This window comes from Electrophorus electricus, chromosome 6, assembly GCF_041902795.1.
Source record: "Electrophorus electricus isolate QZ-2024a chromosome 6, ASM4190279v1, whole genome shotgun sequence".
Lineage (NCBI taxonomy): Eukaryota > Metazoa > Chordata > Actinopteri > Gymnotiformes > Gymnotidae > Electrophorus > Electrophorus electricus.
The window spans coordinates 2,963,242-2,991,000 of NC_137502.1; the positions used below are offsets into that span (position 1 = coordinate 2,963,242).

General features: G+C 46.4%; 3 protein-coding genes across 8 annotated transcripts; 2 read left to right on the forward strand and 1 right to left on the reverse strand.

Moving 5' to 3' along the window:
* Window positions 1–82: 82 nt before the first annotated feature.
* Window positions 83–6,238, reverse strand: psme3ip1 (proteasome activator subunit 3 interacting protein 1). 3 transcript variants are annotated; one of them, XM_081716621.1, is made up of 9 exons: window positions 6,163–6,236; window positions 4,790–4,864; window positions 4,563–4,685; window positions 4,316–4,414; window positions 3,362–3,484; window positions 1,747–1,882; window positions 1,271–1,353; window positions 769–924; window positions 83–432 (listed from the first exon to the last, which is right to left on the reverse strand). In XM_081716621.1, the coding sequence occupies exons 3-9, from the start codon at window positions 4,675–4,677 to the stop codon at window positions 428–430; spliced, it is 717 nt and encodes a 238-aa protein (XP_081572747.1). In that variant the 5' UTR covers window positions 4,678–4,685; window positions 4,790–4,864; window positions 6,163–6,236; the 3' UTR covers window positions 83–427. The 3 variants fall into 3 exon arrangements, with proteins under 3 accessions (XP_081572747.1, XP_081572745.1, XP_081572746.1); XM_081716619.1 differs by lacking the exon at window positions 83–432 and having other exon boundaries at window positions 510–924; window positions 6,163–6,238; XM_081716620.1 differs by lacking the exons at window positions 83–432; window positions 6,163–6,236 and adding an exon at window positions 6,033–6,149 and having other exon boundaries at window positions 510–924.
* A 681-nt stretch (window positions 6,239–6,919) lies between these two features.
* Window positions 6,920–18,227, forward strand: rspry1 (ring finger and SPRY domain containing 1). Of its 3 annotated transcripts, none has more exons than XM_027029597.3 (15): window positions 6,920–7,077; window positions 8,146–8,660; window positions 10,204–10,256; window positions 11,339–11,451; window positions 12,803–12,929; window positions 13,343–13,401; window positions 13,549–13,615; window positions 13,716–13,847; window positions 15,296–15,411; window positions 15,500–15,643; window positions 15,753–15,864; window positions 16,084–16,186; window positions 16,361–16,513; window positions 16,682–16,786; window positions 17,117–18,227. In XM_027029597.3, exons 2-15 carry the CDS (start codon window positions 8,299–8,301, stop codon window positions 17,211–17,213), a joined length of 1,743 nt encoding a protein of 580 aa, XP_026885398.2. In that variant the 5' UTR covers window positions 6,920–7,077; window positions 8,146–8,298; the 3' UTR covers window positions 17,214–18,227. The 3 variants fall into 3 exon arrangements, with proteins under 3 accessions (XP_026885398.2, XP_081571593.1, XP_026885397.2); XM_027029596.3 differs by lacking the exon at window positions 6,920–7,077 and adding an exon at window positions 7,084–7,242; XM_081715467.1 differs by lacking the exon at window positions 15,500–15,643.
* Window positions 18,228–18,526: 299 nt separating this feature from the next.
* On the forward strand, window positions 18,527–25,328 carry si:ch211-216l23.2 (uncharacterized). 2 transcript variants are annotated; one of them, XM_035525002.2, is made up of 10 exons: window positions 18,527–18,718; window positions 18,864–19,001; window positions 19,160–19,285; window positions 19,474–19,571; window positions 19,701–19,824; window positions 21,507–21,706; window positions 23,421–23,696; window positions 23,883–24,050; window positions 24,447–24,881; window positions 25,025–25,328. In XM_035525002.2, the coding sequence occupies exons 2-10, from the start codon at window positions 18,943–18,945 to the stop codon at window positions 25,060–25,062; spliced, it is 1,524 nt and encodes a 507-aa protein (XP_035380895.1). In that variant the 5' UTR covers window positions 18,527–18,718; window positions 18,864–18,942; the 3' UTR covers window positions 25,063–25,328. The 2 variants fall into 2 exon arrangements, with proteins under 2 accessions (XP_035380895.1, XP_026885399.2); XM_027029598.3 differs by having other exon boundaries at window positions 18,909–19,001.
* Window positions 25,329–27,759: the final 2,431 nt, after the last annotated feature.

A 27,759-nucleotide genomic window follows, 5' to 3' on the forward strand; every position in this document is an offset into this window, starting at 1 on the left:
TTCTTTGATTATGCCAAGTAAAAAAACTGAACTCAACTAAGGGTAAAAAAGAAAAAAGAAAAAAAAAGAACAGAAACAAGTGTTTTTCATTTCCATTTGGTTTAATGTCCCATCACATTTTCTTGTCCTTATTGGAATGGTTCATAAAAATTCCAGCATTGCACTGCAGCATTTAAAAAAACAAAACAAAACAAAAAAACCCACACACAACCATCCAAAAGTAAACTTAGACATTTTTCCCCATATATTCTAACCAGTACTGCTCCTACCAGTCTGCTTCTCTTAGGATGGTATTAGATTTTTGTTATTGATGTGACATTTTGTAGTCCTCTCCTCGATCCACAGACGTCAGTCATTGTCCCCTTGGCCAATAGCACCGCTGAAGCCACGGGGAGGGGCGGGGTCGTCAGGTGTAGGTGCCATGGCGTTAAACTGTATGGAATGTAACACGGGAAGGAGGGGGAGGAGTCACGTTTGAATGCACAACACGTCAATGACCACAATAGCAGTTACTGTTAAAGAAGCCTTTAATTAGCATTAAGGCAGAAAAAGGGGTAACAATACATAAAAAAAACAAACAAAAAAACAAAAACGGCAGAATGCACAAAGGGCATGAACCGAGACACGCCGAATTACTGCACTTATTGTCAAGCAATAGCGATCCGCGTGGCCGAGGACGGGCAGAGCCGTAAGGAGTGAGAACGGCCGACTGTGTTTATCTGAAGAGCCGGTGCCGCTTTACGGGAGACTCGGCCCCCAACACGCTACCTTCGCTGTCGCTGCTGGACTCGGAGTCGCTGCTGCCCGAATATGCCCCGAGCCCTGGCAGGATGCCCACGCACACGGCCGCCGAGGGTAGGTGCAGCACCCCCGCCCGGGTCACGCCCACCGGCGACGCCTCGTCCGGCTCACCCACCTCCTGTTCTGAGCACAGACGCACGGAGATGCACTCAAAACCACGTGGGGTTAATCGAAGGCTGGCATGTGGCGCTCTTTTGACGTATTCGTCGTTTAACACCTCCACAGTTGCACCTCTAACTCAGCTTCAAGTGCAGCTTTCAATATTAACGCTCGATTTTAATATGAAAGGAACAGGTACCACAGTTATTGTCATATCAGTTAACGGGTCGCTTTTCGTGAATTGGCTACCACGCTTAAATGAACTCACATTATCCATGCAAAAATATTCTCTTCAACAATAATCCGTGAATATACTCAACGTTGTTGAGCGCGGCAGATCGTTAGCCACAAGCTCCACCCCCTTGCTCACCTGTCTGACTGCCGTTTCCTGCCGCCACGGCTGCTGGCTCCTCCACCTTCTGCTTCTTGCTGCTCTCGGAGGACTGAGAGGAGCTGTGCGAGGAAGGCAAAACAAAGCAACAGTGAAAGATCTGCCCCAAGCCTACTTAAAGCTCCCCCGCTGCCCGACGGGCACCGCGCCACCGCCACACAGCTCGGGGTGAGGGCTCGCAGGCAGTCAGCGTGAGTCACGGAAATCAGAACAAAATTAATTAGGACTTTCAAAAAGGTTACGGCTAAGTGGCTTTTATGCAAGTGCGGCACTCTTCTGTGTCATTATCATATTAAAGCGTGGTGACAGCCAGCCTCTTTGGCCTTTTCCCTGCAGAAAGAGCTCTGATTCCCTAGTACAACACACCCAAATGCAAAGACGGAAAAAAAACAGAACGGCGCTCCAAACACCCCTCAGTCTCCTCGGTCGGCCCTAGCCCTTGCCTGACCCCTTACCTGCGGCGTTTGACTGCCCCAGCCAGCAGGTGCGCTTGGGAGAGGTGGCTGGTCTTATGCTCGGGGGGTTTGGCGCCGGCTCTTTTCTCTGGCTCCTTCTTCTGACTCTCCCCGGATGCCAGCTTCTTCAGAGCACTGTAAGGCCTAGGAGTTAAGGAAGCCCGGCTGAACGCTGAAAACAGCCACAGCGGCACACGCTGCGTCTCTGAGCGGTCTCAGGTAAGGCTTAGGACACTGCAAACCTTTTCCTAATCGACTGCCAAGTATCAAAAGCACTTTTGGAAATGTCAAATTCTGGAAAATGAGCGGGATTCACTCGAGTTACTTAAGCCTGTTCCTGTAGTGAAGCCTCTCTCAGAGCAGGAATATACCGTATGGAAGTGGCAGGACGTACCGACAGCGCTTCAGGACGACCGTCCTCTCAGCCACAGGCATGCCACAAACCAGTAACCCAAAAAAGCAGACACCTTCCAAACCTGCCTTACCTTCCGAACCCGTCTTGCCATGGAAACCTGTGCCTCCGCCTCATCCTGGAAATGTGGCACACTTAAAGCTGGGCTAAGCCAGTGGAATTAGGCCGCACTTCTGCATCGCACGCTGAGGAGCAGAGCTTCACAGCTCTCGGCAGCAACGTTACATGCTCTCGTCCTTCTCGCAAGCCCACCGAAAGGTTCTGTTGCCACGACAACACATTCTCCATCGTTCTTTGCACACACACTCTCCCCTGCCTGCCAAGCAGGTATGTATCTCAGCTCTCTCAGAGATTGTACCAGGCGTTTCATGATGGTTATGGTGCACTGTATGCTTAGGACAGTTAAGAGAGAGCACTGTCTCACCGTGTTCTCTCTTAGGAAGTGCGTTCGGCAGCTTCGCGTACATCGTTAGCCGAGTTTCGTACTGAAATTCAGCACTGAGGTGCAGGGCAAGGGAAATCTTCCAAAATGTGCCAACACAGTAGGGGACATTTCTCTGAGTCGTCAAACCACATACCAGCTGATGGTGTGACAAAACAATGCAGATGCATCAACTGGGTGTGAACGTTGCCCTGGAAACATGAACATTTAAAAAAAAAAAAAATCAGGCTTAATTTAAGATGTAGACCGCAACTTGCATTGTTGTTTTACTAAACTCACCAATGTATTAAATTAGCCAATCGTATGCTTTCGATGTACTAGGAGCCATTGTTACTCCACTCACAAATAAATGGGACCTCATCACAGCACAATATTAAGACTAAGAGTAGAGGGACCTAATTCGACCGAGCCATCCTTAACACGCCAGCGTCTCTGAGTTATCATGTATCAGTTAGCCGAGTCTCTGAGTTGTCTTTGAAGCAGAGCTGGCCCCACGTGTCCATGGCCTAATACCGAGCTGCCTTTTTAAGGGTGTGAATGCTAACGCGGTGCAAGGAGCCTTGTTCTGTCCCGACAGCTTGTGTGTTTGACAGCTGTATCTCTGGTGTCGGTATAATGATGATAAGAGAGCAGGCGGAGTAAGAGAGGACCCTGCCTGCTCCCTGGTGCTTCGTCAAAAGTTGTGCAACGGGGTGTGGCGTTCGCATGCGGTGCGTGTGTGGGCGTGTGTGTGCGCGCGCGTGCTGGGAGGTGAAAGGATATCCTATATTCTTTGATTTCCTGAAGCTCCTCGTCTCTCCTCTGTTTCTCAACGAGAGACTGTTGCCGTGACACCTCGTCCAGGAAGCTGGTCTCGTCTTCGTCTAAGCCTCTTACCATGTTCTCTGTGGACAGAAATCAGAAGCACAGTGGGCTCGTCCAAGACTGACAGATGTACAAGTGTGAGAAAAGGAACACTTTCAGACTGCTGTTCGCTGCTGTCCAGAAAACCGCTGAACTGGGTGCCTGACGTGCCGTATGGTTATTGCGGGGATCAAACAGCCTGCCCTCGAATTAACTCAGCACCGAGCGTGTGAAAAGAAGCCGACGGTCGCCAGGGAGACTGACGACGAGTTCGTCTCCAGGGATACGGAGAAGTAGCGGAGCTGCTGAGTGTGTGCCAGTCTCCCGTCATTGGCCGCCAGAACAGCCATGCTCCTACTTGTCAACTAATACACTACTCCCATCTGTGCACACTCGCGTCCAGCCCTGAAATTCACACACGCACACTCCTCACAAACACACTGGTTCACACACTTATTCACTGACTGACAGACACACACAGACAGACACAGTACACCCTCCAAGGGATCACTGCCCTTCTCTTGCTGCCCGGAGGTTTCTGTGTTAAATGTCTAATTTCTCATTTAACTTGTAGAGCTGAGTGCTGCTTGCACAATTAAGCTGTCAATTAAGTGCCGCCCCTGATTCTCTCAGGTCCAGCTAGCATCACACTTCTCAGCCCAGGAACCCCGGAGTACGTATACACACACACACTCTGACTCTCTCTGACCCCACACGAATCACATGTAGACCTGGTGAAAGATGGTCAGAAGACACAGAAAGACACTCACTCACATACACTCTTTCAGACCCTACAAGGATCAGATGTAGACCCGGTGAGTCTTAGCTGAGTGACAGCTGACAGATGAGAGTGAGCCAAGGGCTGCTCTTACTGAATTTGAATTGCTCCTCAAACTCCTCCTGCTTCTTGTCCTTCTGCTCCTGCAGCCTCTCAAAGAGGGACCGAGGGTCATACTCCTCCTCTGGGACCTCTAGGTTTGATCCACGTTCACACACACACGCACACACACACACACACACAAGCAGATGTCTGAGACACAAGCTTTTTTGGTGTGGTACTGAACACAGTTTTTAGGATCAGGGTGCCGGTTCTTGAAAAATGGAGACAGGGTTCCTCACCTTCAGGATCGTCTGGCTTACGGACCTTCTCCCACTCTTCCTGACGTTTCTTCCTCCTCTCTTCTAGCTCGGACTCGGAAACAAACTTCCGGCTGAGGTCCACGCCATCTGCCATGGCAACCTCTTCAATGAAAGCACACACAGGCCTTCAAAAACATGCGAACAGTGTGAATCATCGGTGAGCTCCTAGGAGCTGCCCGGAACACCTTTAACCCGTCAAAACATACCTCACTGTGTCTGCTTTATCAAGTGGAACGCCGAATCCAGTTCATGGAGTCATTGGTAACGGATCATATGCAGAGCTGAAACAAAAAGATAGAGGTGGCCACATGGCATAATGCGAGGACGGAAGCAGCAAGATAAGCGCTGTAATTCAGTGCATCTAAAGAATACTACTGAATTAAAGTTCAACGGTGGCTTGAACTGTATCGGAGTCAATTTGCAGAATAGCAGTCCCTGAGTCTACCGATCGAGGACCTTGAGTTCGAATAAATCGAAACGTGGGTCAATTCTTCCCTCTAGTGGTTGCTTTCGGTACTGTCAATGTCCCGATGATTTCAGTGAACAGTTAGAGAACACATTTCTGTGACTTTGGCATTTTCTCCTTTAAAAAGAAAAAACATAGCTAACTATATATTACATACCATACCTACTCAGACACAAGTCCATAGAAAGAGACTGTTGATTTAGTCTAGACCAAGTATGACCAACCGTAACGGTTACGTGACAGTTCGACTAGCCCGCATGGATGAAACTGCGTGCATACGGACATCAAGGCTAAGTAAAAAAGATAATTAAAAAAGCTCCAGTATTTATTTAGTAGGTGAAATAATGGTCTGAGCTGCATGCCCATTGGCACCACGGATGTCTAAAAATACTCAGCAGAAATTCGTGTGCCGTAAGCCTTTGAAGTGGAAGAAGCTAATAAGATAATTACTGATCAACAGTGGTCTGCATTAAAACGACAGTATTGTGCGATTGCTGCACAGAACGCACAGCATGTATATCTAGACAACATTTAAACGCACATTTTTGCTAACTACCACAGCTAAATCACATCGTCTCGGGTAGAATATTAGGTGAAGTTAAATGCTAATTAGTTAATCAGTTATACATTTATGGCATTTAGCTGACGCTTTTATCCAAAGCGAATTACAATCATGACTTAGTACAACTTGAGCAACTGTAGGTTAAGGGTCTTGCTCAGGGGCCCAACAGTGGTAACTTGTCAGTGGTGGGACTTGAACCAGCAACCGTCTGATAAGTACCTTAACTACTCAGCCACCACTGCCCCTATACCTGATATACTAATTAAAACACGCAAAAACATATACAGCCAGCTAAAAGCTCTATTACTTTTCTGTTACACAAATATTAGCACATTAGCACTTTCAACGAATGCTAGCAGATAGTTAGCTAGGTTAGCGAGCAGAGCTAGCCGCACACATCAGTTTGAAGATATAAACCAACCATGTCCCTTTAAAACAGCCTATTAAAGGAACGGCTCGGGTCCACTGAATTAAAACACACAAGCAGAAATATCCTAAAACGTGTTATAAGGGATTCAGAACTGCACTGAGGATAAAAACAAGATATTTACCATCCGCTTTGGTGCAACTGTAAAAAGTGTCCGTGATACTCGTGTGCTCGTTATGTGTAGTTCCGACCACTAAATGACTGGCTTACGGGAAATCGAAAATGGGATGAGTTTTGCCGTTAGAATAATTTTTTTGTTGTTGTGAAATTTGTGTATTCGAGGTATTTGTTTGAGGAATTAGTATAATGCTCATAATCTGTGAGGAATGACTTATTTTTTGTGTTTCCCTTAGTATTTTTATTTATGTTATTACAGTTTATTTTTCACCCTTTAAGGGAAAAAAGAAAGAAAAAAAGAAATCACCACTTTAAAGTTGGATATGGTATGACTGAAAGGAAACTAAGCAACTAGTGTCTGGGCCAAAGAGCATTTCACAAATAATGCGTTAGTTATCTACTAGTCGTCTAATCCACAAGTCCAGTTTGAGTGACTACGCAGTAGATATACCAGCTAGAGGCTCTACTGAAATCCATATTCTACTTGTGGTATCAGATACTGCGTCAGTTAATAACGCAAAATAAGTCTGTTTGTTTGTTTATTTCTGTAGAAGTTCCTTTGAGGGGTGGAGTTACGTGAAGACATCACACTCTGACTGATACTGCGTCAATTAATAACGCAAAATAAGATTGCTTTTGTTTTTTTTCTGTATAAGTTGCTGGGGGCGGAGCTACGTAAATGTTGCTGGGAGGGGCGGGGTTACGTCTAAATTGCTGGGAGGGACGGGGCTACGCAGTAGTTGCTGGGAGGGGCGGAGCTACGCGATGACATCATCGCGCTCGGACCTTTCGCTCCGCTAGCTAGCGTCCTACTGGCTCGTGACAGGAACGTCTCGCGGTCGGACGGCGGCGGCTCCGCTTCCTGAGGGAGTTTCGCTCGTTCACGTCTGTAGCTCGTATATCAGTAAACAGCTAACGGCCGGTACGTCCGCCGCCCGCCTGCTTCATCCCGCGCCGTCGCGCTGCGCTTTCTGACAGTTGGTCGCTGGCTAATGCTGTAGGCTAGCCAGTCCACTTCCTGTGTCGAGGCCTAGATGACGGTTATATCTGCACGCGCGGTGTGAGTCGTTCAAATCGGTGTCGCCAGGTAACGGTTTATTCCGTTTTTATAATCGTCCTCACGCTTGTTTTTGACCCTTTACTGTTTCTGAGCCGACGTGAGCTGCTGCTGTCGGCTACTTCAGCCATAGCTGGCTAACTATAGCTAAGACAGACGGCTAAGCTAACTAGCTAACAGTGAAAGCGCAGCTTACATGTTCAGATGTGTTTGGTGTCGGTTAGCCAGATTACGAGTGAGCGTAGTTGGACGTGCTTTACCCAACGTCAGCTGCTGCTTTGTAAAACGCCGTCTGAACCGGAGTCGGCAGTCTCGTTTGTGTCTGGCTGTGGCATAAGTCAGATCTTGGCGTTGCTCATCTGTGGCACTGCCCATGTTCATCTGTGTTTACTCTAGCTAGCTAAAGTAATTTGACGATTTTACGAGTTTAAGATTACACTTAGAAACGTTCTTTTCTTAAATCAGTTTAGATTATATCGTTACTGTAACTAGTAAATCAAGATACGTTGCTGTAAAGAACAGTTTACTCTTCCAGGTGATGTAGCAGTGAGTTAATTCAGCTTTAAACTGTCATGAGTGTTTGTATGTCGCTGGAGTACTCGGTCAGGTGTTTTTTTCGTGATAAATGTGCTTCACTCTTGATACTTGCATGCTTCTGGGGTAGCGTTAGATGATTACTCACAAGTAATTGCTCACACTCACAAGTCGATGCTAAGCTGCCACGTGATGCCGTTACCGATGTAAAGTGCGTTAGTTTACTTTTAACTGCATCGTGTAACGCGGCGAAACGTATTTTCGCATTTTACTGTAAGATGTTATTGTGTTTTCGACTTTTATTGCGAGCTGCTATTGTTACTCTGAGCTTTATTGCATTTTTAAAACTAACCTGAATTACACTCCGGCCGTACTCTGACAATGTTTTTCTCCGTGCAGGAGAGAAGCACGCCCCTGGTCTAGGATGCTTGTTGACTGCAGCGCTAAAGCTGTTGCTTCCCTCTACTGCGGTGCTATCAAGCTACAGTAGCACCATGATTGACACTCCTTTGCGGCCCGTCCCGAGACGCCTCTCTTGGTCCTTCAAATGATATGATAGTAGCCACCTGGATCGCATTCTGTGCCAGCAGGAGCCTTGTGCAGGTTCTACGCCTGACCGTAGAACAGCTGCGGTTTGTACAGTTCTGGCCAGGTCTTGCAGGCAGTGGGGCCATGGGGAACAGCTGTGTGTGCAGGGAGGACAGCGATTTGGAGGAGGGAGCAACCCCTCGCAGGCAGATCAGGCGAGCGGACAACGTGGCCTCCGACCCCCAGGAGGCCCGAAGCAGTCGACCCAGGGACCCGGTCCGGCCGCCCAGGCGAGGTCGGGGACCGCACGAGCCCCGGCGGAAAAAACAAAACGTGGATGGCCTGGTGCTGGACACGCTGGCTGTCATCAGGACTCTTGTGGACAAGTGAGTGATGTTCAGATGTCATGGGTCAGGGGTTCTGAACTTCAAGCATGACTTCACACTCTACCTGCAAATCATGCACATTAAATTGGAGTGACTTTAAATCCTCGTGAGTCAGTATCTTCCAGTATGATGAAACTAATTTGACTCACAAAAAGTAATAAGAATCAGGATATATTCACATATATTATGATGTCTCTGGTTGTTATATTCCAGTTCAGGGCATCTTTTAGTTCCTTGGATCAGTGGAGGGAGACTGTCGAAGTGCTCTCACTGTAGTCCTCAGTGAGGAAGACATTATTTATTCACTGATTCATACAGCCTAGTTTTTAATATTAATTTATTACTGAAGCCAAGCGTGGGAGGAGCCAGTATGAGCCGCAGCTCCTCATGTTTGTTTAAAGCGCTGGCGTTGTCAGCACACTCCGGCTCTCTTTATGTTCTCTCACCTTCCCCCGTGGTCATCCTACACGGGCGTCCACCTGCCCACACAGATATCCAGCCGTGGACGATTGTTTGAATGGAGAACTCTCCTTTTAGCCTGCTAGCTTTGCACTTTCAGAGTTTGACAAACCTGTTAACAGAGCAGATATCGGACCCAGTACCCTTTTGCTTTAGCGGTGTGCGTAATGCTTCTCTGTTTCAGGGCTGCTACTTGCGGCTTTTCCGTGCACCCAAACACAAACTCAACTGGGAGTCTTAAGTCACCTGCTCACACACACACAATCGCACTGACGCTGAACACAAGTGCTTTATCCCGAGTCTTCTCCACTTTCAGCAGGCTCTGCCTGAATGAAATGCTCTGTCTGGGAAGCCGAGGTTGTAATGGAAGGATGAGTGTGTGGTGGTACCTACTGCTTGTGAAGTAGCCAGCTTTGTCCTCACATCCCATAATTATAATTACACTGTTATCACTAGGAAGCCAGAATCATTAGCACTGGAACCTTTTTTGGATTAGTCTCTTGTCTCTTTGTATCTCTCTCCATTGCTCTCTGGATGTCTGTGCAGTGTTTCTCTGCTCTTTAAACGTGATTTATCTAGTGTTATGAACACGTGGCCCTTATTACACACAGCTGCGATTTATGGCAGAGGTAACGTAAGCGGCTCGCTAACGCACTCTGTACCGTAGACCTCCAGGGGTCGACGAGATGGTGCGCTCGTGCCCAAGGGCGTCCCGTGGGGAAAGCTCAGCTGTCGCTGCACAGCACTCAGAGAGATGGATGACAGCTTCTTGAAGCCAAACCTCACCCCCCCCTCCCTCCTCCCAAGCAGCAGCGACCACCACATTACACCCCCCCCCCCCCCCCCCCCCCGCTACGTCATCATCAGTTGCTTTGCGCATGCCTGTTGTATCATTAGGACTTCATATGCTTTGTTTGGTGTCTGTGACTAAATATAGTGCTTATTTATGTAAAAACCTTGAGTAATTGGACAGCCAAGCCAGTTATAGTAGTGCAGAGCTCAGTATAAATGTTTTGTTTAAAGGGTGTTGCCTTGATTTTGTAATCTTTGTTCAAAGACTGTGATGTTGTGTTTGTGTTTTTAGTGACCAAGAGCCCCCTTACTCCATGATAACGTTGCATGAGATGGCCGAAACTGGTGAGTAAAAATACTATAAAGGGATGGGTCCACGTTGCCTTCATGACATGCAGTCAGGCTTGTGTTTGATGTGTTAGACTGGACTGCAGCTCAGACAAGGATCCGTGTTGTCCTCACTTGGCCTACCCTTGATTAAACAATTAGCACATAATTAGTCACCTAAGCCATGGACACTGTGGAAATAACTGGCTATTTGGAGGGAGTGGCTGTTGTCTTGGTCATTGTGGCTAATGTGACAATGTTAGGTTTTGGTGCTAAACAAAATCTTTGTTGGTCAGCTGCACAATTAAATGTCTTAGGCTGCTGATTGCAGACTATAGTGTCTGTGTTCTTGTTAATTTAATTTATTTTAAATTTGTTTGTTCTCGTTAAACATCTGTGCTCGTTCCGACTGAGAGTCTCTACCAATCCCACAGCAGGCTCGGCCATCGTTGGGGTCTCTATAGCTGTATATAATTGGTAGCCACGATTAGGATCTTCTTGGGTAGCGCAATTTGGCAGGTGCTCAGTTAGTGCTTCACAACTATATCCTTCCTGCCAGTTCTCTCTCTCTATCTCTGCCCAGTTGCCAGGGTTTCTCTTTCTGTTGACTTTATTTTATATGCATCTGTTGCTTTGGGTTGAGGCAGACGTAGCCTGGCTTTGGGTGGAGTCACGTGGCTTCTCACAGCCATGCAGACGAGGAGGGAATACGTGCTTCACCAGCTTGAGCAGTAAAACTATAATCTCTTCCTAAAAATGCCCCAGCTGGGGGCAAATTAAAACTGTCATCCTTTCAACATTTTCCTGTAAAGGGCATCTGCCTTAGTGAGCCTCTTGACTTGGAAAATGTTGCATGGATGTAGAGCCCAACAGATGAAAGCTGTGTTTGGGAGAGGACCAGCAGTGGAAGTGATTTGCTATTGGCACAGTTAAATCAGTTCAACGATTGTGGTTTTATTTTTGGCTCTAATGACGCATCGCATGTCCTGCATAGCTACTCATTGTTGTTGCAAACAGAAACGCACGAGCAAACGCTCAGACAATAGACGAGCGAGCTGCCAGTGGAGTGAATCACGAACAGTGTGCGTTTCTCTCCGTAGATGATGGCTGGTTAGAGGTGGTGCAGTCTCTGATCCGTGTGATTCCTCTGGGCGACCCGCTGGGCCCGGCTGTGATCACCCTGCTCCTGGACGAGTGCCCTCTACCCACCAAAGTGACTACACACGCCACATGCAACATTACATCAGCCAGCGTCATGTAGTGGGAACAAACTCCCTAAAGGCCAGTTTGCCAGACGTGTACTCTGCTTATGCTCCTGGACCACGCAGCAGTACCAGTGGCAAATCACTGTTAAGGAGTCCTTTTCATCTAAGATTTGACCTTGTAACATGGGTAACATGGGTAAATTGGAAAACGCAGATTTTGTGTCCGACCTGTCATTTCTGCTACATATTGTTTACATGCTGCACTTGTGTGCAACGTACCAGCAAACGTGTAGAGAAAAGGGTGAGAAAAAAAGAGACTAATGTCAGATAAGACAAGCAGCTCATCGTGACATGAACATGAAAATCCCTTCAGCAGTAAACAGTTTGGTGAAGAGTTGCTTTGGAACTGTCGATGTGTTCAACATGGCAACCTTACGTCAGTGTTTTCTAAAAGCTCCTTTTTTCTGTATTCACACTAAAGCTGTGTTTTCGAAATTACCCTCTTTGGAAAGCAGATTTGAAAAGATGTGTGTTTTCTGTAGAGGGAAATGACCTTTTAGTGTGAATAAATGGGCAGAATGCATGATAACAGACATGTTTTCCAGTCTACCCTTGTTGGTGTGAGCCCGGTCTTTGGAGATCTGAGAGACTGACCCTATGACATTGTTCAAACTTTTGAACATAAACGGTCATGTCAACTATAAAGATAAGTAGTGTTATTAAACCCCTATCATTGTCTGGCTTCTGACTTTTTGGTTCAGTTTATAACTCAACCAAATACTGCAGCAAGTTACCTATTCTCTAGCTCTCCACAGTCACGTGTAGGAGTTTCTGAGGAATCGGTAGGTGACGTGTGGCTGGCTGTTTAGACGCTGTTAACACAGAGTGGCCCTGCTGTATTTTGTTTTTAGAAGCTGTACCACAGCTGGCAACCCAAAGGTTGTTGTTTAAAAATATATATATATATATATATTTTATTTTTTTTTATTTACTTTTTTAATCTTTTATTTGATTTTATTTTTTGTTGTGGTTTTGCCCCGGTTTTCCTGAATTTGTCAATGCTAGTTCTGGCCTGCTAGTTAGAAGCCAACTGCTGCATCTGTTCAAACCAGTCATCATGCAGCATCTTGGGACAGATGAACATGTTGCGAGGAGAGCACAGCCCTCGCCCTTAGCTTGTGTACCATCTCGCAATCTAATCCAATACAGGGAAAGTTATGCTTTGGATAACTTTATGTTAATGGTGTTATGAATCACAATGTCCTGTGTTGTTTAAATGATGGTTTTGCTGTTTTAATGATGACCTAAGCATTTATGTAGTGTGTGTCTGCAATACTGCTGTGTGTTTCCCATGGCCAGGACGCTCTACAGAAGCTGTCAGACATGCTGAATCTGAGTGGTGCCGTGGCCCGCCAGGATGCCCTCAACCCAGCCAAACACCGCAACACCACAGCAGTGCTGGGCTGCCTCGCCGAGAAACTCGCTGGTGAGCCGCTCTCGTCCCTGGCTATGCATGAACCCGTGCAAACGCGAGTGTGTGAGTCTGTGTGTGTCTTTGAGAGTGCTCACTTGTGCATGTCCAAGCATGGTAGGTGATCAGCAATCATTTAAAATGCTGTTCACCGCTACAAATAGTGCAGCAGCTGGGAAGAGCTGCAGGAAAATGCTGCGTGTGTGGGCCTGACCCTGCATGCCACCTCCCTCTGAGACCTGGACACAGGCTCTGGCAGATCTGCTGAGCTTTCTAAACACACACAGACACAGTACACCCTCCAAGGGATCTCTGCCCTTCTCTTGCTGTCCAGTAGTTTCAGTATCAAATGTCTGGTTTCATTTAACTTTGCTAGAGTGACGTTTGCACAGTGTCCGTCAAATAAGACCCACCCCTGATTCTCTCAGGTCCAGCTAGCATCGCACTTCTCAGCCCAGGAACCCTGGAGTACTTGCTGGAGAGCCTGGTGAGAGATGGTTTGGACGCAGCACTAATGATTCAACACACGGAATGTGTTTGTCACACCATACAGGGTTCTGAGTCTTTTGGACTGAGTTTGTCCTGTGTGCTTTGCTGTTGTGAATGTCTCCCTATCTTCGTCTCCCTCTCCCAGGGTTCTGAGGCTCACCCCACTGTAATGCTCTTCGCCCTTATTGCCCTGGAAAAGTTTTCCCAGACCAGTGAGTCTGTCTCTTCCACGTTGTCCTTGCATCCTTGGTGCTACTTTTGAAACCTTGCGGTGGAATTCTGCTCGTGGCTAACTGTTCCCATTGATGTTAGGTGAGAACAAGCTGACTGTGTCGGAGTCCTGCATCAGCAATCGTTTAGCTGTCCTGGAGTCCTGGACAGATCACACAGACTATCTCAAACGCCAGGTCGGTTTCTGCGCACAGTGGAGCCTTGATAACCTCTGTAAGTACACCTGCCTGCCTGCCAGTGGCATTGGTGAAAACAGCTTACATGTCCCCGTTTTGTTCACTTTACAGTAATTATCTGTTTTAGAACAACGTTCCCGTCGATTGAATTGAGACACCATTGTGTTTTTCATTTGCCTCTGTATTCAAGTAGATTAAATCTGAAGTGAAAGGATGACTACTGTATGCTTTAACTGAACGGTGATTGTTTGTATTAATGGACTGTTTATATAGGTATACTATTCAGCTGTTTTTACACAGCTGTCCCTTTATGAGTAACATGGATAAAATTGTCATGTGATCAGTGCCTGAAACCCTGGTGCAGCCCTGCCTGACCAGAAAGGCCTGTTTTTCTTTCTCTCTCTCTCTCATGCATAATGTGTTGCTGGTGCTTCCAGGAAACAGCAACACACTGCTTACACAAGACGCTTGAACACGCTAACCATGGACACTAGAATGAAAAGCGAACCTTTCCGCTCCGCTCATGCCACGTGGAGGCTGAATGTGTGACGCTAACCTAACACCCACTCAACTCCTGCTTGCCTCAGGGGGCTTTTTTTTTGTTCCCTCAGCCTTGGTTTTAGCGGCACTCGGGTTCAGCGACTGGCGTCAAAAACCTGCACGTCCGCAGCTGTGAGGTGAAGCGTCACCCGTTGGGTTTACAGGCGTTTGGTTGGATCGGAGCAGTTAAGATGCCCCGTTAGACTGGTGAGACTGTCCTGTGTCATCAGAGCAGGGCAGTGAGCGGGCAGTGAGCCCTGCGTCACAGCTGGAGTGATGGAGTAATGTGGTTCGCTTCAGTCTGCCACAAATTTAACTCCGTCTTATCTGACCATAAGACTTCTGCACATGACTATGGCTTGCTAAATGAGCCATAACACCAAAAGCATCCTGCAAGCTAATGGTATAAATCGATAAAGGCTGTGGGAATCTTCCTGCTTCCTGCTCACCTGCTGACAGTTATGGCGTGTGTAAGAAGTGATACCGGATGAAACTTGTCACTTGCAGAGACGTCTTGCTGAGTCAAAAAGTAGCCTAAGGTAGACACTCATGTCTGTGCAGGGACGTGACATAAGACGCTATGCTTATTACAACTGGTTGCATGAGTGTTCAATCAAAATAAAACTTTATCATGGACAGCTCAATGTTTTGTAATGTATACTTGTCTGGGAAAAAAGTGCCATTTCAGCTATTGATTATCGTGCCTTTAAATTATTTTATTTTCTAATGTGATGTTTTCACACAGAGAATGTATGTTTTTTTGTTTGTTTGTTTTTATTTGTATTTTAAGAAAATTAAAAATGATTCCCTGATGTCATTCGAGTGCAGATTATGAAACTGCTCGTTCAGCATCTGCACTGTAGAATGTTTGTAGGGATTGTGAGCTCGCAGGAGTTTTGCTGATGCTGTGAGTAACTGAAACTACTGTCCTCCTGTTACCTTTAGTCCTGAAAGAAGCACGTCAGTTCACTTATGAGAAGGTCAACCTTCACAATATCAACGCCATGCTGAACAGCAATGACGTCAGTGAATATCTGAAGATCTCTCCCAGTGGACTTGAGGTGAGGCACTGGGAGCTAGTGGCAGTTGTGGGAGGTCAGAGCTCCAGTTAGAACTACAAGTGCTCATCTATGCCTGCATGGTGTCCAGGCCCGGTGTGACGCGTCCTCGTTCGAGAGCGTGCGCTGCACCTTCTGTGTAGATTCGGGGGTTTGGTACTACGAGGTCACGGTCATCACGTCTGGGGTGATGCAGATCGGCTGGGCCACAAAGGACAGCAAGTTCCTCAACCACGTATGCCCAGTTCCTGTCAGATAGTTCCTCCTTTATTCAGAGAACTGGCATTAGTCACGCTTCAGCACATGTGAGATGTAGTCTGTCTGTGTGTGTGTGTGTAAAATAGGAGGGCTATGGGATTGGGGATGACGAGTACTCGTGTGCGTATGACGGCTGCAGGCAGCTGATTTGGTACAATGCACGCAGCAAACCTCACTCCCACCCCTGCTGGAAGGAAGGTCAGTACCAAGTCACTGCCTCACACATTGTGGGGTTTTTGTTTGGGAGCACAACACTGATTAGAATCTAGTTCCCCTGCAGCACTGAGACTGTAATGCAGTGTGTTCAGTTAAGAGGCTACGTTTAGTGCTTCTCAGTACATCTCAGTAAATCAGTCAAATCTTTGAGAAGGAGTTGTCAGTTTGAGGGCATACGCTGGGTTGTTCTTTGCTCTGCAGGAGATGCCATAGGATTCTTGCTGGATCTTAGCAAGAAGCAGATGGTTTTCTACCTGAACGGACACCAGCTTCCTCCTGAGAAGCAGGTGTTCTCCTCTGCCACGTAAGCAGCTTGGTTGTACTTTGTGTGTGATCTGTAAGTCTTGGACATTCATTTTATGGCAGACTTTGGATTCACACTCTGTTCTCCTGTGTCCTCTTCTGTGTGTGTGTGTGTGTGTGTGTGTGTGTGTGTGTGTGTGTGTGTCTGTGTCTGTGTCTGTCTCGTCTCTTGCAGGTCTGGCTTCTTTGCGGCAGCCAGTTTTATGTCCTACCAACAGTGTGAGTTCAACTTTGGGGCCAAACCCTTCCGCCACCCCCCATCGCTCAAGTTTAGCACCTTCAACGAGTTCGCCTCGCTGGCGTCTGATGAGAAGATCATCCTGCCCAGGTGCGTTCAGTGCTGTGTGCGTGTCCTGGACGTCTGTCTGTCCTTGGGGGATTGCCTGCATCTAAATGAAGTGGTTTTGTGAAGGTAAACTCCGGGCGCTGGGTTTACGTTGCCCTGTTATTAACGCGTTGTTTTTCCCTCCTGATTTTTAAACTCCATGGCCCTCAGACATCGACGGCTAGCCCTTCTGAAGCAGGTTAGCATCAGAGATAACTGCTGCACCCTCTGCTGTGACCAGATTGCAGACACAGAGCTGAGACCCTGTGCACACAGGTACAGAGCCCCCCTGTCATGCATCACAGTTATTGGGGGTGCGCGTGCATGTGTGTGTGCGCATGTGTGTGGGGGTGGGTGTGTTTCACCACCATATGTTAGTGATGTATCTAAATAATGCAACACTGCATTGGGAGGGACGTTTGTATAGTAATACACATGTCAAGACATGCCTTCAACAGCTGGTAATTGCATTTCCTTAGAACTTAATGTTTTTAAAATCTTGTTTTACCTTCTTATTGATTCCAAAGGAAATTGCAGAAAGGGAATTTCTTACTTTTAAGCAATACCACTTAAAGATCTGTGGGTGTGGGTGTGTCCTGTCTGAAGTGGGATTTGTATGGAGTGTGCCTTACAGTTGGAGACGTGCCCGTTGTGTCGTCAGGACATTCAGACGCGAGTGAGACTCATTTCCCATGTGTCCTGACACCAGCCTCCAAAAGCCAAGACACGGATGGTCCCCCTAGTCTCTATCCTATCCAGTTCTGTCCAAGAGATCCAGCCTGACCAATAGAACTATGACGCTGTTTTGCGATTGGAAGCTACGGCACTGAATGGTGCGAGGAAAGAGAAACGGAGTGTTTCGTTCAGAGGGAGAGGAAAGAAGGAAGAAATGAGGAGAGAGAATTTTTAATCTCTCTCAGGAAAGATGATGTGAACTATCGGAGGGCCGTCCCTGGTCAGATAACGAGACTTGAGGAGCTGGATCGGGAGGCATGGAAGGTCTTTGAGAAGTTCAAAGCATCATGTCCAAAAAGATGCCACTAAAATGCATGAACAGTAGCTACATGCATTGTGTATACAATGATCTGCCTCTGACTGTCTCTGTGGGCGCTGAGCAGTGGCTAAATACATGTCTCTGTGTTCGGACATGTTAAATGTATCTGTGAATCTTCTCATGTATTAGAAAACTAAACTATAAGGCTGAACAAGAAAGGCAGCCATTCCCTAACCGCCTTTTCTCCAAGAAGATGCAAACGTCTGTCTCTGGGATGGATTTAATCTCAACATTTTTTCCCTCATATCATTCTACCTGTCTCTGCTGTACTTGAAATAATTGTGGGTTGGTTCCCTTGCATTATCAGTAGGGTGGTGAAGCTGTGATGTACAGTGGTATTAGACAGGTTTTCATAGTGAATAACGAAAATCCTATTTAGTATAGAATGCTAAACAACCCACACGTCACTCTGCATTCACAAAACGTTCAGGTTGCAGTAGTGTGCGTCGACCTGACCTGAACGATTCAGTCATTTGTCTTGCTTTACAAACATTTGTTTAAGAAAGATGGACATCGTATGTCATATGAACGTAAAATGTGAACTTTCGGAAGTGGCCAATGTTTGAGTGAATCTGAAGAGTTCCCAAAGATGAGTGTGACTGAATTCAGAATCTTTCTTTTCTGAACTGTGATGTTTGTAATAAAAGTTTTGTTGTATGTGTTGCATAATGTGTTGCTGTCAATGGATTACCAAGATTTTCACATAAAGTCCTCAACCTAAACCTAGACCTAGACTAATTTGTGGATTGGACCTGGGAAAAAAATAAATAGGGATGAATTTATTGTTTCCCATGTAGCTTTAAAAGCCCTTGGCTAGTATCTTGAAACTGACTGTTGACTTAGAAATGGTTTGAACTGTCAAATTCGAAAAAAATACGCCTATATAATCCGGGAGGATGAATGAACTTGGATTGAAGGTGCAGGAGGCGATATCTTCTGCTCCGCTTGTGGGCGGTAAGAGCTTCGGTCCCTCCCGCAAACATCCTCCCGAGGAAGCGGAAACTAGGAAACGTGCGCCTTACCTGTCTGGCAAACAGCTCCAAGTTGCGTGTGAAGGTGGCGCCCATTCGTGCTGCGCTTTGGCGTGTTTGAGCGAAACTGAAGTTGGACACCGACAGCAAATCTCCAAGCAAGCGCCCTTATATCCTCCCCAGGTAATGCAGACAACCCCGGCGAACGGGCTAGTTCGTGGCGCCTCCGGTTCCTCTAGTCTAGATATGTCGCTTGGTGTGCGGTTGATGTCGTTGGCTGGATCATTTACCACATATATTTGTTTCCATTTTGGCTGGTTGTTGTAAGGTTTGGCGCTGTAAAGACCGTGAACCTGCCTCTTTCTCCCGTCAGCGTCCAGACCCGTAGCCGGTTAGCCTAGCTAGCGATGTCGTCGTGGGCGCCGATCGCAGCGGGCAGGCGGCCTAACGCCAACCCCACCAGCGGGTAAGAGCGTCTGGAACAGGACTTCACAGATTACTAAAATGTCTAGACAATTTTTTTAAGTCGTTTGTCGGTGAAGTGCTTGCTGGACGGTGCCTTTCGTACCGTGGCCGGCGTTCGCGAGCTACTGAGGGTGGTTTGTATGCTTTGGGTTGTCCCAGTGGCCCGAAACCTGTCCGAGCTTTCCGGAGACAGCCGTACCCTCCTGCTGAGGACAGACAGGACGTCCGGAGACAGCCGTACCCTCCTGCTGAGGACAGACAGGACGCACACCACGAACCAGAGAGGTAAGGACCGTGTGTCCGTTCACCGGCTGATGCTTTGGATTCAGCTGTTTATTTCAGTAGAGTGTAAAATCCAGTTTTCCGGACACATCAAGTCTCCACGGGCAGTGGACGTTACCCCAAGACAAAGTCTAAAACATTGTCCTGTTACCACCCTTAAATTTGAACCCTGTTAATATATCTATTTTCAGCTATGAACATTTGGGTCAAAGGGATGATTATGCAAGTGCTCTGGACTACAAGACGTATGAACTTTCATCTCATCAGTCACACTCGAAACATCAGCCAGGTAGTGCACTTGTGTGGAAATGTCCTAAGACGGCTCTGTTTCTAACTACTGTCCAATCAGTGTGAGCACAGTTGTGTTTAATAATAATAATCATCATGGATTCATAATTTTTTGCTTGTATTCTGTCAGTTGTCTCGCCAGGGGGAGGAGACAAGTGTAGTTCTCTGTACCAGAAACTGTACCAGCAATTCTGTGGAGATGAGGCAAAATGTCCTGCTGACTGCGTGGTGCTCTCTGTGAACAACCGGAATCTGTGAGTAAACGCCACACCAGCACACCGAACACCCTAAAGTCTGTGTTCTGATTATTGTGATGCATTGCGTTTTGTCTCCGCGGGGGTGCAGTGTTTATTAATTTGTGGGTGAACCTGCCGGTTGGTTTGTCACATCGCTGAACTGAGGTTTTGTCTGCCCATGCTCCGCGTGCGTCACTGATGAACACAAAATGCGTGGCACCTGTTTGACAAGCAGCCTCTCAAACTGTCGTCTGTATACAAACACAAATGAGCCTTACATTTATTTTGAAGGCCAGCTGATGACATCCACACTCAAATTCATACTCGCACAAAATCAGTGTAAAACTACACTGTCTGATGATTGTGTAGTCATTTACTAAACCTTTGCAAAAATACAACAGAAAGCATGTTTTTTTGCATATAAAAAAAAAAAGCTTTTTCACTGTTAATTTCAAACATGAATGCACATTTTAAGCGTGCAGGTTAAGAAATGCCCTCACATCAAATCTACCCATCAGTTTTTGCAACTAAAACAAAACATAAAATTCTTATGGATAGAGAGCCTGCTGTATATGTACCAGCTGTTAAAGAAATTTAAGGAATTTTATGAGTAATTCTAAAAGCTCATTTGTTTAATAATATGCACATACATGGACTGGACAGAATTACTTTAGGCTTAATGGGCATTGTTCAACCATCCATGAATGCATGGAAATCTAATCCGGTAGTTTGAAAACACAAAAAGGTTGTAACATGTTCTAAAGTTAAATGGCTTTTTAAAAATTTAATTGGCTTTAAGGAAATAATCCTGATTAAAATCCTGTTTTTATCCAAGAACTTGGATATTTTTCTCCAAACTGGAAATTCACTTCTTAATGACCCATCCTCACACAGAAAAATACTTGTAGTCAAAATATTCATGCATAATAACAAAATGAATTCAATGACAGACATGTATAACTTTAAAAAATATTTTGATTTGACTCAATGATAATTTGTATTCTTTACCTCATGTATTATTTAAAGCTATGTTCTAATATTTTTATTTTTTATTAAACCTTGTTACAGATGGTAAATTACATGAAAAATGTTATTGTCTTATACTTGGCGCCGAATAATTCTGAAAATTAACCATCTCAGTAATATAATTTCAGTTTTCGGGGTAATGTTTGGAATGTGTTAGACTATCGGAGCTCTCTGAGTTTGGCTTGAATTATACTACATTTCTACAATGAACCAGCAAATGTCTTTAACAAACTTTTAAAAAATAGTTTTTAGTTTTTGATAAACTTAAATAATTGTTTTATTGATTTTTCTCATCATATTTGCAAACGTACCTTTCAGTAATACATAATCCCTCAACAATTATATATTAAACCTTTGACACCCAGTTGATGTCTGTAATAACAAAATAGTAATAATAGTCATGACAAAATTAGCTGTAATATTTGAAATATGCTTCCTTTTTTTATACTTTATATAATTTAAATGTGTTTGATTCAGCTTTACACATGAACCGAACCAACAGTCACTGCACTCACATGTTACTAGCAGGACTGTTCCCTTGTTCATGTGTAGCTAATCTGCTCCTCAGCCCCCACGTCTCACACCCCAGGCAGACGCCTCCTCCCGCGCCCGTGACTCCCTCCTTCCCTGGCGCGTGGAGGTCAATAACCAGCTCTCTTCTTCTTCTTTCAAAGGGAGTACCCAAAATCGTTAGGCCACTGTTTGCAGGAGCGCGGCCTCTCGGTGGAAATGCTTTTCCTGCAGGCGGAATCGGGCCTGACGCGAGCCCTCCAAGACGTCCGCTCCGATGGTTCCCCCTTATGTATTCTCGTCGAGCAGACTAACGTAACTCTGTCCTCGTGCACAGTAATCATATTTTCAGAGTCCCTCAAAAGTAAGTCCCCACAGGCACTGATCATCTCCCAGTTTAAAGCAACTGAACTGCCCTTAACCGCTACCTCTGTATATTGGATGGCACTGGTTTAGCGGTGGTCATCTTTGTGAATATGTTGACCTTTTTATGTCTAGAACGTATAGCAATATAACAAGTGCTGAGGTTGAGAAAGGCAGTCCCCACTTTCTTAACATGTGTAACCTCCCTCTGGCTCAAAAGAGTACACAGAGTTGTATCTCTGCACCTTTCAGTCTGTGACTGTATAACCCAAGAACACATCATCACAAAATTAGAGGAAAAAACCCCACAATGCAGACAATAATGACCCCTACACCAATATAATATACATGTATACAGTCAGTAGTGCTGAGGACAGTACTTATCAGTTTAGTCCAAAAAAGTAGAACGACACAGTTCTATAATATTGGATTAGACTTACCGGTTGGTCTGGGCTTTGTAGACAGGCCACTCAGGTGAGGCTGAGTCATGGTCCTGGTTTAGAAGGTCCCCAAACATGTGTTAAATGCCTTGATGTAAGGTGTAACAAACGTTTTACACACACACACACTCGCACACTCCTCAACCGCCTCACAAGAAATGCTGCTCTACTACTTTTTATGGGCCAAGTGTCCGATACCCCTCGGTGCCCCCTAGTGGACATAAGTGAAAATACAATTTAACAGTCTGAGTGTCCCTTCTTTGTCGTGTATGATTACGTCAAGCACATATAATCCAATATCATTAATTCCCCTCCACATTATGGGTATTTAACAACAACTACAACTGCCCCCCACACAAACTGCTCTCTCTGAAGATAAATGCATAAAAACAGGTAAACCATTTACTGGATTAAATTTTAAATTGTTCAGCCAGGAGTTTACGCATACTTTATGGGGAACCGACATAATTTAAAATGTCCGCCACCCCAAACTTGTTTGAAACTAATGGTAAAAGTAGAATAAGTAACGTGTCCATCCAAACTAAGATGCTACTATAAGTAGATATGATTAACAAAATGTTACCTTTAATACTGCATCTTGAAGATTGTTGAAATGCACAGTTATCTTTTTAAATAATGGTTTAGCCATATATCCTTCTATTAACATTAAATACAATCTTGCTACTTTATACTGTTATATGAATGTCCACCACTACAGGAAGGTAGTTGCACTGTATTGTCTAAAACCAATTCAGGTATTAAGATTTCCATATTTAGTCTCCCTCCCCACTTGATTAAGTGCATATTTGAATTTTGCTGTGTTATTCATTCCCAAAAAAGTATTGGTGGTAATAAACATTTTCAGTTAAACCCCGTTTAAACACACCCTCAAAATTCTAATATTTCTGTTTACATGGGTGAAAAGTGAAATCTGTGTATATATATATATATATTTGTCTGTGTGTGTATATGTATATATATAGTTTATTTCCTTTATCGAAACTTCCCTGCTTCCCGTAATGCTACATACAGAACGAGACGACCCTCCTCACACACACCTAGTTACTCAAAAATTAACAAAAGTTACAACTTCAGCATTTTGCATGTAAGTGGCGAAGGCCGTAGTGGGGGGAAAAAAATCCTGACAGTCCTAATTGTTTAAGGCGCTGGCGGCCTGCCGGGAGCCTGCCGGCTTTATACTGCCACGGCTCTCGCTGTGCGCCATATGTGTCCCACCCCTTCTGCTGGCTGAGTGTCTGTCGTTGACCCCTGCAGTTCACCGCAACATGCCCAAGGAGCAGGCCATGGAGTTTGTGACGATGGAGTTTGGGCGTCTGGGCGGCGGGAGGCGACCGCGTGACCCAGCGGAGGCAGGGGTGCGCGCGACCGAGCTGATGGACGACTACCTGGAGCGGGCCAAGCTGGAGCGCCACGCTGTGCCCTTCACCACGCGCCACCTGCTCTTCCTCATGGCTGAGGGCCTGCACCTGTACCCGGAGGAGCTGGCCACCGTCGCTGAATACGTGCGGGGCCGCCAGGACCATCTGCAAGGTGGGTACATGAGAAGGGGGGAGCATACCAGCACACCCCCAGAGACGCTGTAGGGAGGGTGTGTGTGTGTGTGTGTGTGTGTGTTGTCTCTGTGATGCATAGGAAATTCAACAGAAGTTCAATATTTTTTATTTATTTATTATTTATTTAGTTATCGTGTTTTGTCACTGAACCGTCCCTCTGCAGTTTCTGTTTCCACGGAGCTGGAGAGTGAGGGAACCCCAGAGCGTCTCAGCAACCTGCCTGCCAGTCTGGGGGGGCCCCCACCCCTTCTGTCAAACCCCGTGCCCCCAGGGCCGCCCCTCGCACCGGGCGTAGGCGAGCCAACCCAGGGCCATCTCATGGGTGTAGCAGGTTACTTTATTCATCCATTCTTATCTTCAAGGGCAGTGAGAGAGTAACAGCACCATTTCAGCCAGCTCTGACTTTTACAAACTACCTGCTTCTAGTTTATTTCAAACCACTCTTGAGTCAGATGCAAAATACGGAACAATCTATGTGCAGTTCTCCCTGAGACCTCTACCACCTAGCAGGGAGGAAGGAGACATTGGAGTGTGCGATGCCCATTGTAATCAGAAAATGATAGAAATTCTTTTATGCATCTCAATTGTGCATTTGTCTGAGTCATCTTTTTAAAATGTTACTTATTTGACGTGGAGAGATTATTTAATTATCTATTTATTTATATCTCTATTACTGATATATTTAAAGAATTATCCCCAACACGCTGATCTCTCCGTCTTCGCTCAGACTCTTATCCTAAGACCAAGCCGCCTCCTCTCCTGTCGGTGAGTGTTCTACAGGGATCCCCTCACCGGTCCGCGGCCGTGCCCCGCCCTACGCCCCGCGGCCCCTCCCCTCCGCACGGCCCTCCAGCCCTACATGGCCCCTCCGCCTCCCATCCTCCGCCCTTTGGTCCCCCGGCGTCACGAGGCCCTCCACCCGCCCACGGCCTGACGGGTCTGAGAGGTCCCCCTGCTCTCCACGGCCCGCGTCAAGGTTCGCCGGGCGGGCGCGGTCCGACTGAGCACGGGCCACTCGCGTTCCATCAGCCTTGCGGGCCCCCGCAGCTCCGTGGGCCCCCGTCACAGAACGGTCCCAGCGGGCTTCGTGGTGTTCCGCCGCCCCACGGCACACGGACACCCCCACCCTCCCTCCTGAGCCTTCACATGGGAAACGCTGCAGGTGAGACCCTCCTCTCTGTCCTCTCTACCCAGGGTGGGTTATTTTCACAATTGGAGCTTGAACACACCTGGTTTGATTTTATTCTGGCCATACTGGGTAATGCATGGACAGAGTCTGATGTCTGGTCTCTCCCACCCCCTCAGGACCTGTTCCACGCCCTGCACGACGTCTGCTCCCCTGACCTATAACCCCCGACCCACTCAGGACGTTCGAGGACCCTTAACCTGCTGTAGCCACTCTTGACAAATTTGTTGTTACTTCTTGTCTTTTTGTATATTTTGGTTTATCCCTTTTGTAAATTGCCTTTTTATATTTTTTCCCTTAAATCGGAAGTTCCTTGTTTTTGGCATGTCTCCATACGGCGTAACGTTGATTTAAAGGTTTATTTTTGTCTCAGGAATTTGCATTTCCTCTTTGTGCAGAATTGATATAAACATAACATATAAATCTTGTTTTCACTGCATCATCTTTTATGGCCAGCCTTATGGGTACATGCGTGCCATACCATTTAACATGCTGGTGCTTTTCTGTTAATAAATTATGGATTTTTTTTTTCTTGCCCATTACATCGGGAAGCTGAACAGGAGCCATTCTGGGAATGACAGCCGTTTGCATTCTTTTCGGGTAATAATTCCAAACCCATTAACTTAAGTCCTGGACCCCCCCAAACCAAATAAACACATTGCTTGTTTGGGTATCAAGTGGCCAATGTGTTCCAAGAAAACGTGTCCCACACCATTACGGCTTCGGCAGACTGTACTGTTGACACAAGGCAGACTGCGTCCAGGAATACATACTGTTGTTGCCAAATGCTGACCCCACCCCATCTGCACACTGTCATCAGACCAAGTGATCCTGTCCCGCCTGGGCGAGGCTCTGCTTTAGCCACGCTTTCCTCTCCTGAACCTAATTCGGGCTTCTGTTGTAGCTGGTCTGCCTCAAGGTTTGATGTAAACCTACCATCGTTCCGTGTGTGTGCATTTCTGAGGATATTGGGCCATGTACTTTATGAAATAAACAACTGTCCTGGAAGGGGTGCACTTGCCCTTAACCTGTACACCCTGGCCATTATATTTACATTCTAGTGCTGAAAAATTCATTCAAATGTATCTTACAATTGAATTGCTGATTTAATGTCTTAACAATCCCATAAAAGGTAAGAGTTTAATTTTAGAACTATTGTTTGTTAAGAAGGCTGTATTCATCATGTTCCTAAAGTTAAGTCATGAATCATCACACTAACGAGCAGACTGCGTCAGATTCTCTCCTGTGGTTTTTCCTTCCGCTGGTCTTCTGCACATCATGGCCTTCCCTGGTGGGACTAGAGCGAGTTTCAGTGACGCCATGGTGCACCAGTCCGGCCTCACCTCCTCCAGACTTGGTCAACACCACCGCCAGCAGACCCCCGCACACGGCCAGCCTCAGAGAAGCGGTTACGGTCAGCGAGCACGACAGCGGTTCGGTTCCCTAGTGACAAAATCTTCATCTGGGTCACGTTAGCACAGGTTACCAAGAAATGCTGCCGCTTTGCATGTCACATGTCACAAAAAACCTCAGTTTCAGAAACTCAAGCAGGCACAGGGTAGCAAGAAGCATTACTGCGGATGTGAGGAGAGGCTCATCAGCTAGATTCTGACGAGGTTGGTGAAAACTCACATTTAGCAGAGCCACACGGCCGCTGAGGTACTGAAGCTCGGCACTCGAATCACCCGGCACTTAACCAACATTATATGAAACAAGAAAACCCAGAACTCTCGCATGGGTCTCTGACGTGAGGTGAAGAAAGGGTGCATTCCCAATGGACAGAAGAAAGGAAAAAAAACCCCAGACCAAAGCAATCTAATAGCGCACGCAATACAGCTGATGCTTGAAAAACTGATCAGCTAGCCGCCTGATTGTCCTGTGCCTGTCCGGTATGCGTGCCGCTACTTTGTAAAGCACCATATAGTAAAATGCATTTTCCACCATCCCACCGCCGCAGGGAGCCAAGTCCTGGCATCGTGAAGGTCACAGCAGTGGGACCGTGCGTCCGTCTCCCTGCCTGGCTCCCCTCAACACTTCCCTCCCCCAAATTGCATTCAGTAACACCGAGGACTTCATGATCATCCGTTTTTAAAAGTTCTAAACACGTGATTAAACAATCTGAAGTCATGACCTTGTGGGGTTGGTAGCTAATAATTCTAGTTTTAGTCCTGCTAGGTTGACCAGATCGAGGGCACTGGAAAAACACACACAAAAAAATTGGAATATGAACAAAGAAACCACCATTTTTTCAACCATACCTGCACCCTGAATATTCCCCAGGACACACTCCGCCTCACCACACCTCCGTCGGGCCTCTTCTCTTCACCTCTCTGTCTGAGACCTCCTCCACCTGGGCTACACCTGGAGGTTGGGCCTGTGGACCCAGCTGGTAACCCAGCACCACGGGCCGGGTCCCAGAGTCCCCACTGCTCACGTACAAGCTTCCCAGCCTGGGCTTTGCCCTGCTCCAGAAGAGGATCATGGAGCAGCTGAGACAGTCCCAGCGCGGTGCCACACGGCGCCACCTATGGGCCTTTTCACTGCAGGTAGCGCTCACCAAATGCGCAAAGGCTGGAACTTCCGACACTGCTGGTACTGGAATAACGAGTTATAAATGTTATTGCTACAATAAGCAAGGCAAACGAATAGGGAGCATTAATGCTTCGTAATTTTAATACTACGCCATGCTGGTGTTAATTCTGCTTAATGCTTCACCGGATCAAAGTTTGCATGCTAGGCTCTGTAATGCTGAATTACAGCCAAAATTATATCACCATAACTGGCTGTGGATGTAGATCTGTAGGTCTGCCGACCTGTATTAAAGTGAGTGTCAGATAGAGAATGCTTGTTATAG

Bases quoted from the DNA above. Each gene is read 5' to 3' on its own strand.
- psme3ip1 (XM_081716619.1), bottom strand. From the start codon at position 4,677: ATGGCAGATGGCGTGGACCTCAGCCGGAAGTTTGTTTCCGAGTCCGAG. The intron at 3,485-4,315 runs GTAAGAGCAGCC...TTCTGTCCACAG, and splicing joins TGAGGAGCAATTCAAATTCA to AGAACATGGTAAGAGGCTTA. The intron at 1,883-3,361 runs TATCCTTTCACC...CTAGGCCTTACA, and splicing joins GGAAATCAAAGAATATAGGA to GTGCTCTGAAGAAGCTGGCA.
- rspry1 (XM_027029597.3), top strand. From the start codon at position 8,299: ATGATAGTAGCCACCTGGATCGCATTCTGTGCCAGCAGGAGCCTTGTG. The intron at 8,661-10,203 runs GTGAGTGATGTT...TTGTGTTTTTAG, and splicing joins ATCAGGACTCTTGTGGACAA to TGACCAAGAGCCCCCTTACT. The intron at 16,514-16,681 runs GTGCGTTCAGTG...CATGGCCCTCAG, and splicing joins GAGAAGATCATCCTGCCCAG to ACATCGACGGCTAGCCCTTC.
- si:ch211-216l23.2 (XM_035525002.2), top strand. From the start codon at position 18,943: ATGTCGTCGTGGGCGCCGATCGCAGCGGGCAGGCGGCCTAACGCCAAC. The intron at 19,002-19,159 runs GTAAGAGCGTCT...GGGTTGTCCCAG, and splicing joins AACGCCAACCCCACCAGCGG to TGGCCCGAAACCTGTCCGAG. The intron at 19,572-19,700 runs GTAGTGCACTTG...GTATTCTGTCAG, and splicing joins ACACTCGAAACATCAGCCAG to TTGTCTCGCCAGGGGGAGGA.